Here is a 15,151-nt window from a genome sequence, read left to right on the forward strand (position 1 = left end):
CACCATGTTCTTTGGAAGCCCACCCATAGCACTGAAATTCCCAGCCAAACATGATTAATAGTCAGATGGAGTGATTCTCTTCTTGCCTTATACAATGTACTATCTATCCTCCCATACCGTAAGAGATTTTTGCCACTAATTAAGCCGCAGGAATTTTCCGCCTGTTTAGTTTGCCAAGTGAGAGTGACTTAAACATGCGATTGTCAAAAGTTGTCCCTAGAAACAAGTGTCGTTGCCAGTACATCATGTGCAGTGGCTCTCTTTCAGACAAATAGCAAATGGGGCACCACTTCCCATCTTCCTGGCATTGGATGCTCAGGCACCCCACCGAAAAAACCAGACCCAGCTCCTGCTCATGACTGCGGTTCTTACTGGTGTGCATTCCCACGGCGCAGTTTCGCCTTTGCAGAGCACTGTGAGGTTGCCGTCAGGCACAATCCCGTCACAGAAACTGCCCGAGCAGCTGTTCTCACCCCCGGTCAACACAGCAGAGGGATATTTAGGTGAATTAGGGGTGGAAGTGAAAGCGGTGAGAGTCTGCGGAAGGAGCTCTGAGCAGGTGGAGGGAAGAAGGCAAACAGGCCTCTGTGGGCATGATGAAGTTGTAGCCCGGGTGCGGCGCTTGCAGAGTGGCGGGGAAGCAGCTGTTACTGTGCGTGCACGCTGGCACCAAAGTGCTGAGTCGGCAGAAAGTTCCTGGGAGGAGCAGCGTGGTGGCTCTGGTGAGTGGGGGGCCACAATGCCGTAGATCAGCTGAGGTATTTTTAACAATTATTTTGATATAAACAGCTCTGAACTTGAGGAGCTTCATGTAAATGGGAAGCAGTGGGGCTTGTAATTAGATTTGTGTACACTTTCATAAATTGCTGGGAAACATCAAAGCCGTGATAGAAGGCTGTGGTGCACTTTATTTCCTTCTTCTGTTCTTCTGTTAATTGAATGGTTGATGTGTGGATAGGAAGTGTTGGCTTCGCGGAGTACTATTTACAGACCCACTGACAGCTGCACTGTGAAAATTAACAGGAACAGAGCAGCCTCTGTCACAGTTCTTCCCATAAGGGACTTGCTTCAAATTGGATCATTTCTTTCATAGGAGAAACTTTCCTCATCTCTCCTCCCTTCTTTGCAAATGCGCACACACATCCAGCTGCACACTCCCCTTCTCCCTTCAGGCTCATGGCAGCCTTTAGTGCTTGGAAGGAGGGTCTGTCATTTCCACAGAGTTGAGGGAGTTTGACTGCAGTTCAAAACTTGTAGCATATTCCACTTCCAGCAAGACACATCTTCAGGAACTCAACCAAATCTGTGAGCTGGGTATGTGGAGACACAGCTTCATTTTTGCAGGTGTCGCCTCAACAGGAACATGCTCTTCACCCTCCTAGAAACTCCAGGAAATTTCCTCTCAGACTGCTACTGTTGGAAAAGTTGTTGATCTTACATGGAATTGCTGTGTTCTAAGCACCATACAAACCTCTTACAGGAAAATTACTCTACGTAGCAGCTTATCAATCAAAGGCCAGTTTGAGCCCTCTGAATTACATAAAAGTGTTGGCCAAAGTATAAAACTTCGGGATCATCTGTAATCTTATCACCTACACTTCTCTTACAGCTGATGCAGATAGACTAGACCCTCAGATACACATCTGTCTAAGTAGTTAATGGTTTAGAATAGATACCCAAAGGGGCTGAAATTAGGTCATCCAAATGTCCCTCTAAGGAACAAAAGAGATAAGTTGTCTGGGAATGAATTGGTCTTATACACAACTAATCAGTATATTTAGCCAATTTGCAGCCAAAGTCACAACAATTCTTTTTTCTGGTCCCAGTAGAGAAATAATAACCAGTGGATACTTGAGCTTCTAAAGCGTAATATTTACTTAAATCTGGAAAGCACAGAATTAAGAAGGTCAAACTTGAAGCCATCAGTCCACCACGTCACTTCCCAAAGGTGTCATCAAAATATCCAGGTAACATAAACAGAACTTTAGACAAACCCACAACACAAATAGATAACAATTAAATGGACCATTATTCAGAGCATCAATTAACCAACAAAATTTACCCTCCTTTACATTCCAGCATGGGCTCAAGTCCTCAGTTAATGAAAGCTGCCTTGTGAAAATCAGCAGAGAGGTAGAGAGTCGCTGACTCCCTAAGGCTGTCAGGGTAAATAGGAAATGAGAAAGTTATTAGACTTTAGTTTTACATGAACATGGAAACTTAAAAGGGGGATTTTTCAAAGGTAATTCCAGGTGAAAGTTGGTGAGAGTCCAGCATCGAAGTGGTCTTCATGCCTCACGGCCGAATTTGCCCTAAAGTTACTTGCCCAGTCACAGAGTCTAGGGCGGAGTGGGGTACCATCAATGCAAGTCTGTCTGCTCAAATTAATGCAGAAAGCTGAGGTCTCACTTTACACTGTTGATGTTGAAGAAGCTGGTATAAGAGAACGGAGATGCCAACTCAGACCCATTTTTTTTCTCTTCTCTGTTGATGATCTGCTCTCTAAAGAACATGCACTCCATGCAAAGTTTGTATAACACACAGACTGGCTTGTTTAACTCAGGGCAAGGCACAACACACTGATTTTTTCTGTTAAAAAACAATAATACATTAGGCCCCCATTCATAACTCACCAGCAAGTCTTGGCCCTCCTTCCAATAATGAATGATTTTTCTCAATATGCTACATCATTTATAAAGTCATGTGCTGTCTTTTGGGATGAAAGAAGCAATGGATGTGTAACACCTAGATGTTAATTTGCAGTCATTTCTTCCATCAAAATCCAATGGTTCTTGACAGCTTAGTCTTGCTTTCCTTTGGGCAGGGTACTCTGGCTGGAGGGGGACTAAGGTCCATGGACCATCCCACCCCACTCCTGCCACCAAGACAGCTGATTCTACAGCCTTTGGGCCAGCAGTTTCCCAGTTTTACCATAATTTTGCTTAATTATTTCTGTAAAAATAATATCATAGGACCATGCTCCCTGCCTCCCCCTTGTTGCATAAATGAACTAATAAATTCCATGGTTCTAGGTCCCAGAATAGAAACCCAGGCAGCCTGGCTGCCTGACAGGGGGTATGAATCTTCCTGTCACCAAAGGTGGCCGTTACTTCTCTAGTCACATTTCCGTAGCTGCACAGGCATCTGGCAGGACAAGGAAGAGACCCATGAGACGTGACAGGCTTCACCCACCATCTTCCCCAGGCTTCCTTGCTGCCTCTGAACTGCAGCATTCATTGCCTCCAAATGGGATAAGGAGGATAACTGTTCATAAGCTGCAGGGCCTCACTCTAGACAGAAGGATTTAATTGGCACCATAACATCTCTTTATGCGTCTAAGGGAGTTGGGAACTAAACCAACAGCCATGGAGGTGGGTGAGGGAAAGTGGGAGTGGGACCATACCATCACCGAGCACTGCCCAAGTCCTGGTGCTAGCAGCAGCCCCTGCAAGGCTCGCTGCGCTCCACACTTCTCTTGCTTGGATGAGATTAGGACTTGCAGGGACAGAAGTAATTCACAAGGATTGACCTTTCTGGGATATCAGAGACATTGATAAGCCTCCAGCCCAGGAGGCGTAAAATCCTCCCTGCCCAGCAGGAGTGTTCCCAACCTTTCCATGACCTCATCCTGAATTGCCACGAGGACGAGTGGACTTCATGTGAGCCTAATCCCAAAGCATCAGGGGCTCCATACCTACTTGTGATGCTGCCTTGCTGTGACAATAGACAATTCACTTTATGACTCTGGAACTATTCCACTTCTCTTATGTTCATCTTTGCCTATTTACCTAGAAGGAGAGATGATTCAGATACTAGCTTTCATGGGGCTTTGTGCTGTAGCTACCAAATATTTTCTTAATAGTAATAATAATTTATACAAAAATTACATCACGTCATCATTTGTTGCTCTAGGAATATTTTCAGTGAATGTATGTTATTAGTAAATACAGAACTAAACATACTTTTTCTTCCAAATTATGTTGCTTTTATGGGAGAAGGGAAAGGGAAAACCATAACATTTTCTTTTGAATTCTGGATTTTAAGTTTTTCTCCAAATAGACAAAAAAAGAATTATTTATTGTTTTCATATTCCTAAATAGCAGGTAAGAATTTCCAGTCTACCAGCATAACACTTTCAACTTCATAACACATTAAGGAAGGTGAATGATTCTGTGAGGACTTTTATCATCCATAGACTGAGCTGAAAAATACAGAGCTGCCTGAAGAACTCTGTTTTGAAGTTTAGGTTGTTTGGATATCTGGCTTTGATCCGAGGGGCATACTAATACCCAGGTTATATATCGAGTTCTTTCTAATTAGAATTGGGTACACTGCCATCAGAGGTCAATGATTCTGTTGCCCTGTGGAAAGCAATAACTTTAGCTCAGAGAGGCACCTGCTAAGTAGTGTATGGGCAAGTAAAACTTAAATCAACCTTCCGCTCCAAATAAATTACAGCTCCGGAGACCTGTGAAGGGAAGTACCTGCAGCAGCTTCCTCTGCTTAGACATTGCAAGAAGAATCCCCGCTACTAAGGGACCAACATCATCAAAGGGTCTGTCACTCCAGCCCTGGATGAATGCCTCCTTTCCCCACTCTGTCTCTGTCACTCTCATCCCAGATGTGTCTAAACCAGCTCTCAGGACTGTACAGTGGAAATCACTCCTAGTGACTGCTGTCCTACTCATCTTTCAGAAGAGACATGAAATTGAAGCACTGAGTACAGAAAAACAGCATATTTCACAAGAGGGAAGGGATGTTACTCATGGTCTTCTGGCCGTTTACTAGCATGAATAATTACAGTTCTAACTAGCTAAAATTCTCTCTGCTATATAGGTTTAATTGGACAGTAGTTTCTTTCTTCCTTGTCTAAAATCCCACATTGGGGTCAAGCCCCCACTGGCTAATTCACCAGCCCTATTTTCACTAGGGTTACACAGGCATTTCCAAAAACAAATCTGGTTTTGTTTTCAAATTTAGGAGGCATCATAGAAAATGGCCTAATCATAGAATAATTTGTGTTGGAAGGGACCTTTAAAGGTCATCTAGACCAAACCCCCTGCAATGAACAGGGACATCTTCAACTAGAACAGGTTGCTGACCTTGAAGGTTTCTGGGCATGGGGCATCTACTACTTCGCTGGGCAACCTGTGCCAGTGTTTCACCACCCTCACTGTGAAAAATATCTAGTCTAGATCTACCCTCTTACATTTTAAAACCATCACCCCTTGTCTATTTGCAACAGGCCCTGCTAAAAAGTCTGTCCCCATCTTTCTTCTAAGCCCACTTTAAGTATTGTCAGGCTGCAGTAAGGTCTCCCCAGAGCCTTCTCTTCCCCAGGCTGAACAACCCCAACTCTCTCAGCCTGTCCTCACAGCAGAGGTGTTCGGTATCTCTGATCATTGTTGTAGCCTCCTCTGGACCTGCTCCAACAGGTCCATGTCTTTCCTGTGCTGAGGGCTCCAGAGTTGATCACAGGACTCCAGGTGGGGTCTCACCAGAGTGGAGTAGAGGGGCAGAATCCCCTCCCTCGACCTGCTGGCCATGTTGCTTTGGTGCAGCCCATGGTACAGCTGGCCTTCTGGGCTGCAAGCGCACATTGCCAGCTCATGTCCAGCTTTTCATCCATCAAGTCCTTCTCGGCAGGGCTGCTCTCAATCCCTTAATCCCCCAGCATGTACTGATACCAGGGGTTGCCCCAACCCAGGTACAGAACGCTGCACTTGACCTTGTTGAACCTCATGTTTTTCACATGGGTCCATTCCTCAAGCTTCTCCAGGTCCCTCTGGATGGCATCCAATCCCTCAGGTGTGTCAACCACACTACTCAGCTTGGTGTCATCTGCAAACTTGATGAGGGTGCACTCGATCCCACTGTCTATGTCATTGATGAAGATATTAAAGAGTACTCGTCCCAATACAGACACCTGAGGGACATTGATCATCACCAATCTCCATCTGGACATTGAGCCATTGACCACTACCCTCTGGATGTGACCATCTGCTCTGACAGAGTCCAAAGTAAAGAAATCCTCTTTTGGCTTTCAGACCCTGACATCAAGTATCTTTAGATCAGCATCCTCCCAGCTCTGTTTTGCAGTCACAGTATTTCCAACACAAGCAACCCCATTCACATAGTGACACTTACGAAGGTATTGCCCAAATGAGATGTATCCAGCAGCACCCGTTCATTTAGACATCTTAGCTGTTGTGCATGACTGACATTTTGGAAGGTATATAGTAGGATCTGCCCATTCAGCTCTCCTATACTCAAGAGCTTTAGTCCCTGGAACTTTAACGTAACAAGCATCTTTTAAAAATATTTTTAGCCCAGAACTTTTACCTGGCTCCATTTGAGCTAACCACGATGTAAAATTGGCCTGGACGAGAGCGACACCCTTGCAGTAAAGTACTTAACAGTATGTTTACCTCTAATTCAGTAAACTTTAAGTGAAATATCATTTAATGGCTTTGGTGAATTAGGCCTAAATTCATCAGTTTTGGAAGAAAAAAACATCTCTACCATCTGTAGAGATCCATAACATACTGAGTCACAAGAGTCTTAGAGGGTTGACAGGAGAAGAAAATTCATGCATAAATTCTGAAAGGAAATATCTTCACAAAACCTTTCCTGTGAATATTGTTCAAGGGAGAAGCAGCTTTCCCTGAAGCCATGGAGTATTATTTGGTCTCCTGTAAAGGTTTTGCTTAATTTGTGTATACACTCCATTTGGAAGGCCATAACTAATGGGAAACATTCCCAGCAACCGGGCAAAAGATTTGTTTGCCTTTGCCTTTAAATGAAATATCAGTGGATGAATATTTTATTTTTAGTTGAATACAAAATTTCACAAGTGACATGTCAAGCTCCCACTTTCAGGAATGACTTTATTTGACACATCAAGAGAGGCCGGGAAATTAGTTTTTCCTACAGAGGACTCTGATTAGGGATTACAAAGTGAGTGTAGCGCAGGGTGATTTTTCCTCCATCTTTTCCCTCACCCCGCCAACCTAGAGAACATCTGACTCTGCTGACTAAGGGGAGCAATTCATTACCACACACAGGAGGGGTACAGGAAGCAAGATAGTCATATTAAGTAGACTTGCTGGCCCAAGAGAGAATAGGGAAAGCATAATAATACTTAGCCCCTATATTATTCTTTTCATCAGTAGAAATCAAAGCACTTCAAAAAGGAGGTTGATTTGATGGGAAAGGAGATAAATGCCAATTCCAGGTAGCCTATTGCAGAGGCGCCAGCAGGAATGTTCACTTTCATGATAGTTTCTTTTGTCTGTGGAACTACAAAGTAGAGGAATAAACAGGTCCTTCCCTCAGTAAAATGCAGAATTAACACACAGATGTCAAAGTATATTTCAAACATTATTGACTTACTCACAGTAACTCTCCTGGGGGTTGGGGAAATAAAACGCCCAGTCTCTCTCCAAGATAGATCAAGAGTGACATTATGTATTATTAATAAATGACTGAGCAGCCAGGACCTACTGCCTTTGTAAGCAGACAATGGCTGATTTACACCATGGTTTAACTGTTTGCAGAAGCAATAAATAGTCCAGGTGAAGGGCTCTGAGGCTTTTACTTCGTGGAAAATCTGGCCCGTTCTGGGGCATTTCTAATGCTATCCAGTGGATTGGTGGGAGTCACTGGAGTAGAAAGCAGTCTTGTGCTGCTGCAGATGAACAGCACTGTTTGGCTCCTCTGCTGAAAATATTGCACTTGGTGATCTGCTAGAATTTACTGCCTGATTTCCTTTGGGCCACGTGGAAGGGCTGCACATGAGGAACCACATACAGAAAGCATCAATCCCAAGGTCAATCTTCATATTCAAGAACAATGCAGCATCTCTACCAGCTACGTATCTTTAACCGCTTACAGGCATATTTCATTTCAGACCACTCTTAAAAAGCCCTCCTTTTTCCCCTCTTTCTTTATAGTGTGTGTTCTAACTTGTTTTTATTTGCCAATGGCCTTTCTGCTCTTTGTATATGATAGTGATATTCAAAGAGGCCCGAAGTCCTGCTGTGACAGGCAACCCAGAAAAACATCTCATAAGAGGCAGTCTTAGATCCCATTGGGTCAAACGGCTGCTGTGCAGTCACTACAATTCACATCAGGAACGAAGAACACTCCAGGGGCAAGAACTTCATGTGGAGGTTATCCATGCTTTCATGATGCCATCTACAATCATAGCTTAGCTTTCAAAAGTGTGAGGTATCAGCAATTTCCTGAGGCAGTTCTCCGGCCCTAAGACTTCCAGGGCAAATAAAGATAGAAAGAAAAGCGGAGGGAAGAAGACACCAACTTATTTATACTTCTCTGTCTTGCTCACTAGAGCAGGTCACATCTTCAAAACCCATTTGCAGAGATGAATGCTCACTCACCTTACTCAGTTTCAAAAGCTGCTCTGCAAATCACAACAGCAGCTCTGAACAGCCCAATCTGCTGTGGACCAGTGCCTCCCTCCAATACACCTGCAAATAGGTTTAAATCATTAGATTCAGGTTACCAAACAGTCTCTTGGATCAGGGTTAATTAAATGAGTGTTGAAATCTAATTAAGGACTGGTCCAGGTGATAATTAACAGGAAATGTATGCATTAAAATATTCATTTGTCGATAAGCTGCAATTAGGAGTGTGATTTGGGGAAGGATCAATAACTACATCATGTGATTTAAAAAAAATGAAAAGTCACTCAGCCTTGAGCAGAAATGCAGGGGAATTTTGGGTAGATTTTTGTTTTCTTCCCCCACCCCCACTTTCTGTTTTATTTTATAACTTCTGAAGGTTGCTCTACACACTTGAATAGAAGATTCATCTCTCCATCCCTCTGTTTTCCTGAAGCACTTTTTTCAACCCCTTGCTTTTCAGCACATTGTTTATTGTTTGAGTGCATTATAGGTTTAGTAGAGAGAGACTAACAGGTCAAAAAGGAGGATTCTTTGCCAACAAACTCACTTCCTCCCAGAACAGGCTGCTAATCCAGGGGAACACCGCTCATTGTGTGGCCTTAGATTGTGGGGGTTTTTAGCAAGATAATTCCTCAAATCTTTATTCATAACTGAGGATCTGGAGAGGCTGTTGAATATGCATAGCATGGACTTATATGTATGTATGTCCATAGCTGTGGTTTACTACACTATTCCCAACTTGTAGCAGAACAACGCTGCTTTCACTGAGACTACATTTCTCTGGTTACAAGTACATGGAGGGTGTGTAAGCCAGTTAGTAACACCCCCCCGTGCAGTCCCCGGCAATCCCACCTCTGCTGGAAAAACGAGGGCCCCACAACAGCCTGGCATGGAGGTGGTCCTCCTCGCTGCCACGGCCAGAGGCTCGGCTGGCGATTTCCCCGCTGACTGTACTTCCATCAGCGAACACCAGCGCATCCAACGGGAAGCGTACCACGGGAGTGCGATGATTTCAGCTGTGCTTTGTCAGTCTCCTGACAGCTCCCCTGCTCGTCTCCCCGGGCAGGGTGGGGGCTCGGTGTCTGCTTGCTGCCGGGGCTGCTGCCAGATCCCCCCTCCCCTGCATCCCTCTTTCCCCGGGGAGACCACGCTGTGGGCAATCAACCAGCCCATGAAGTTAGCATATCCTTGGAGCCAGCCAAAAAAAAGTATCAGTGCCTACCTTCCTAAGGAGATCTATTTCTTCCCACCTCTGCCTCCTATCAGAAATTTTAGAATTGCAGTTTCTGACCTTCTATCTCATTTGGGAAGGAGAGGGATTTCTTTAATTCCCAAAAGCTCTATATTTTTCATAGACTTCTGCAGCCAGCTCTGATGATCATCTGTAGTTCTGCACCAGTGTGGACTGCAGACATCATCCAAATGTTGCAAAGCTTTCCTGGAAAAGTGTGACATTAAATGTGGGCTCTTTTGTGGTAGCCTCTATTTCCTGCGGTTCATAGAGAGGGGACTCAAGTCCATCGGGTACTATTTTTGCTCCCCTAGTTTAACAGTGCAGAAGAAGTGCTGCTTTGTGACGAGACATGCACTTTGCTCAGCATACTGAATCCTGTACTTAAGCATGGGCACAGATTTCTCACTGGACATGGGGGTTAGAAGACAAGGCAGTGCGAAAGGGTGACCCAGTTCAGGGAGCCTGGCATGTAACAGAGCAAACACATTCCATCAAAACAAATCACTGCACAAATCCCACCACATCCATCCAACAAAAGCTTCTACATTTTGCTGCACTGAGTCCAGATCTTTGCCTTCTGAAGAGAGCTAATAGGCCAGAAGGTTTTATACAGGTTGAGAGAATAAGGCAATGACTTTTGCAGAGAGAAAATCAATGACACCCTGGAAGTTTGAATTTTGAAGGAAACGAGGAACCAGTCTGCTGGCCTCAGTCATTCACTGCCCAAGGTCTTTTATTTCCTTTCTGATGTTCTCAGCCTCTTCCAAAGGTCCAATTCAAAAGGCCTGAGAGGTTGCACGGAAAAAATCAGTGCCAGCTGGATCCCATGCTACCAAATCTGTGTTAGACATATGAATTGCATGAGCCAATGTTTATCGGGCTAATTCCCTTATGTGTCTCCTTTTGTTTCCTGTCCTGCAGGGAGCCTCTTCAAGCCTGGTGGTGAAGTTTGCAGACACAGACAAGGAGCGTACAATGAGACGCATGCAGCAAATGGCAGGACAAATGGGCATGTTCAACCCCATGGCCATCCAGTTTGGAGCATATGGCGCCTATGCACAGGCAGTAAGTATAGACACTGACTCTATGTTCACAGGAACAGGGATAGTGCCTAAAACTGCACCAAAGCGCACATAAGCAGAGCAACAACTGAGCAGAGGAGGAACCAGTGATTTCTTCATTAAACTGGTTACACTATGGGAGCAAACTGAACCATGCCATCTGGGGTAGGAGAGGGCATCTCCCAGGCAATACCCAACCCATTTCTATCAGTAACCAAACCGTAATCACGTGTGCACCCATGCAAGACACTTCCCATGGGGTCTAAGCAGTTGCTGTCAAATCCAAATACAACAAGCCTTTGAGGATTAGGATGAAACAGGCCTGAAATCAGATGATCGTAGTTCTCCATCCCATGTCAGCACCATCTGGTGCCAGAGAAGGTTAGTGAGGGAACAAGTATCTTGCTGGCCCTCCTCTGCCCCAGACCACACAGACTGAGCTAAACAGGGGACATGGCTAGCTGTTCCATGTGGCCAGGCCCCTGCTGCCCCACCCATCGTTGTGGGTGTCTTAGAAGTGGTGACTGGATAACACGGCAGCTGTTGACAGAAGTACTTCTAGGTCGGTGAAAGCATGCTAGATAATACTAAAATGGACAGACATATGCGTGCATACAGTCGTGGCTCCCCAAAACAGTATGATTTAAGCACACTGGGAAAACTCATCAGCTATTTAAAGCACTGCTGGACTGTCTGACTTAAGGTATTCTACTTACATATCCAAGTGGGACCTTGGGCCCCTGAGAAAATGTAACTGTACAAGGAGCTGAGCTCCTGACAAAGCCCTGAAATGGGTGCTTCTGGCATAACTACCTTTCCTTAAGACACAATTAACAAGGACCTGCAAGGCAAGATCAGGTTTGGGTAACTTGGTCTCTCCACTAGGAGTTTCAGAGGAAGGTAGAGATGATCTGGTGATCCCTGCAGTAGGCAGACAAAATACTGCCAGGTGACTTTGGCTGCCTTCTCTGGAGCAGATATAACAGGAACATTTGCAGGCAGTGACAGTGCATCTAGGTGCTTCATCCATTGCGGGGTAAAATGTGATCCTCTTGTACCCTGTGCTGGATTTGTGTGCAGGAGGGAAGTACCATTAATCCCATTTTCCAGAGCAACATCTTCTGAATGAGAGTGACTGAATGACTTGCTTTAGGTGATACAGGAATCACACTGCAGTGTACCTGCACTCCCTCCAGTACATTAACTGCAAAGCTTTGTTTTCTTCCCCACCTTCCTTCTCATGTATTGGCACCGTGGACTTCCCATCACATCCACATGTTCTTTTTTTAACTTGAGGGCCTAAAAATTTTTGTCCTCCACTGAGTGTCACGTGCCTCACTAAACACATGGTAAAACCCAGCTTACCCCTTGTATGAGCCATGTAGAGTCATGAGTACCTGCTATAGAAGTTCCCCTTCTCCTCCCAGATGCATTTCCTAGTGCTATTCTGGACATTTTTATTCTCTCCCCACTAGATGAATTCCGTTTTTCCTTCCATTTTTCCTTTTTCATTTTTATTGCCAGTCAAAGACAATCTTTGCCTCTTCCTTTGTCCCTTGCTCCCCTCCTCACAAAATTGAAGCTGCCCCCTCCCCAGCCTTACTGTGTTTAACTGTCCTCCTGGCTGGGGAAGTCTACAGAAAATCACAGCTGAGCCCAGGCCAGTGGCCAGCAGCCTGGCAGGGGGTTGCAGCCTCTGTGCCCCCATGTACCAGAGGAATTAACAGGAGGCAACCCATGGGCAACTCAGGAAAAATATCTGCAGAGGTTGTCAGGCAGGAGATGTGGTTCCAGGGTTATGCTACAGGCATTGATCTGGCAGATGGAGAGATGTTAAAGACACCACTGTCCTGATGCTCTTGACCAAAAACTCCTCTCACATCATTTTTATTCTGGACTAATTCTTCTAATTGCCAGTCTAGGTTTATACTGATATAAAAGAGGGTGCAGTCTGCACCTTTACACCACAAATATTCCCTCCATCTATTTCTCCCCAGATAATGCAGGACATTACAAGGGTATGTGTTTGAGTCTCGGTTATTACTAAAGGAAGACTGAAAACAGTTCCTGGGTCTGCTCCCACTCCACTTGAAACCAATGAATATTTTTCCTACTGATTTCTGTGAAAGCAGAATTGGACCCATCTTCTTTTTTTTTCTGGTAAATGTTCTAATAAGGGCGAAGGAATAAGTTTTAGATCTTGACCCATTGGATACGACACACTGGTGACACCAAGTACCCAGGGGAATTCACAGCTGTCTAAATGATGGGTTCACATGGCGCCTGTACACCCAGAGCGTGCTCCGATGCCGTTTCTCAGTCAGCCTCCCTATCGATGTCTCTCCCTATCTGCTTCATCTCACAGTCTCACACAAAAGGGAAGGAAGTGAGCGCCAAGGCTCTGTGATGTTCTCTCAGTCCTGATTAATCCACCTCGGACTGCCAGCTTTTAGATATCAGGGTGATTGGCAGCTCGTAAATGTTAGCAGGAGATGGAGGGATTGATAAGGGGAGAGGGAGGCAGTTTTAGTCAGCCCGAACTGAAGTTGAAGAGCTAAGACAAGTCAAGAGGAGGGAATGTGAAACAGTGAAAATGCAAGAGCAGGACAGTGATGACAGCTGATGCCACTGCCACCAGCAACTTGTGTGACCTTGGGTGAATCATTTGACCCCCTGGTCTCATTTCCCCATGTACAAATAAAGCTCATGATCAGATTTACCTATTTTCCCTTCTCCCTCAGGGACACATCTCTCTCTTGTGCTGTCTCTCCGTGGGTTTTCACACAGGCGTATGGCAGTAACACAAGTTTAAGAACTGCCTCAGTGTTTAGTAGTAAGGCCAGGACTAACATGAGACACTAGGCTCTCTGATTTGTACTCGTAACCTGTCTTTTCAGCTGTCCCACTGCAGACGAAGCTTGACCGATATCTCCATGTAAGAGCTCCAGACAGTCCTTTGAGAGCTGGTTAAATAGTGTCTGAAGGTCCGTCCCCATGGAGGAGGTCCCCAAGTCCCCTAGAGGTCCCCAGAGGGGTATCAGGCACATCAACAGGACTATGTTAGCTCCTGCAAAAAGGTCTCTATGGATCAAGGTGACCAGTGCAACAGAAACCCACATGGTGCGGCTGTCTGAGAGCTTAGTGGGAAGCTGTAGATTTGCAAACCAAGCAGCACCACTGGGGAGAGACTGCGAAGGTCTCAGTCCTTCTGCATTTGACTGAAAGTCATAGTTTAAGCCCCAGCCTCCTCTTTGTCACCTCCTTTGCAGCTCAGCAAATGGCCATGTCACAGTTCACTCCCTAATGCTGTTTGTTGCCAAATCACTCAACCTCAGTTTAAGCAACTTTAACCTTTGTAACACTGATGGCCTAAACAACTAGTCCTTGGGTTCAGCGGCCGTATGGCCTCAGATCCAAAGGCAGAAAAGCCAGGAATCAAAGGAGGTTCTCCTGTGTGTGTTTATTGCCTACCCTCATCATGTGCTACCTGCAAACAGACCAGACCAAGCCTGGCACTAACTCTGCATGCTGTTTCAGTGACACAGAAAGTCACATCAGATCCACCTCACCTTTTTGTATGCAGCTCAAGGCAAGTCGGGTTTCATGGCTCCCTAAAGCTTCCAGAGACCTTATACTAATTTGTTTCAGGTGTTTTTTGTTGTTTTTTTATTGTATTGGATTTTTTCTTTTCAGAAATATCTTCCTATATTCATTTACATTCCCCTTTATGGGGCAGTTATTTATTTTAGTTCACACACTGGCTCTTTTTGTTGTCAGGTTACTGTGGGTCCACATGAGCTGGGTATCAGTAGCTGTTTTCACAGTCTTAGTCAAGGCCAGCTTGAGGTATAGATATGAACTCAGCCTGGACAGAAGAAGACTGATGCTATGTGGCACCACCTTTGACTTGCTGTCAACTGAGAATGAACCTGCAGGCACATCCTCCAGCTCAGAGCAGCACAGCACACTTCCTTAGACCTTAGTAAGCAGTGGGGTGGTCAAGCCCAAAATCATGAGCAATAAAAATCAAACCAGACTATGAATACTGGTAGTATAGTCCTGGCCCAAATAAGCAATAGTGGCAAAAGTTCCTGCAGGTCTTCTTTCTCTGAAGAAAGTGGCAAGTGGTTAGTGTCTGTCTCATGTCACTGCTACCCCACCATGCACAGATCGAAAATGGTTGGGAAGATGGGAAAATGCAGCAGAGCAAAGCAAGAACAAAGGAAGGAGCTTTGGAAAGTGACAGATACTGTATAAATTATTTAATTTTTAAATTATTTAAAGTAAGATCAAAGTCATAAATCAAGTTTGCATAAGAAAACGGGGTGGGAGTGTTAGCCACAGTCTGCTGGCCAAATTCCAGCCATGGGACTGATTGCATCCTGCAGCAGGGAACAGGCCCAGAGTTAGTGAGTAAAAATAGACAGATG

The 15,151-nt window shown here is 44.9% G+C and overlaps 1 protein-coding gene across 21 annotated transcripts in view; it reads left to right on the forward strand.

The window, feature by feature from the left end:
• The window catches only part of CELF4 (CUGBP Elav-like family member 4), a gene marked incomplete at its 3' end in the record, with an annotated part of 708,661 nt that overhangs the window by 637,864 nt on the left and 55,646 nt on the right, over positions 1 to 15,151 (forward strand). For all 21 annotated transcript variants that reach the window (XM_082013607.1, XM_082013596.1, XM_082013609.1 and 18 more), the window contains exon 6: positions 10,582 to 10,725. In XM_082013607.1, the coding sequence (XP_081869733.1) occupies positions 10,582 to 10,725 (144 nt within the window). The remainder of the gene's footprint in view (positions 1 to 10,581; positions 10,726 to 15,151) is intronic.

This window comes from Phaethon aethereus (genome assembly GCF_964289735.1).
Source record: "Phaethon aethereus genome assembly, chromosome: Z".
In the NCBI taxonomy this organism is placed as follows: Eukaryota; Metazoa; Chordata; class Aves; order Phaethontiformes; family Phaethontidae; genus Phaethon; species Phaethon aethereus.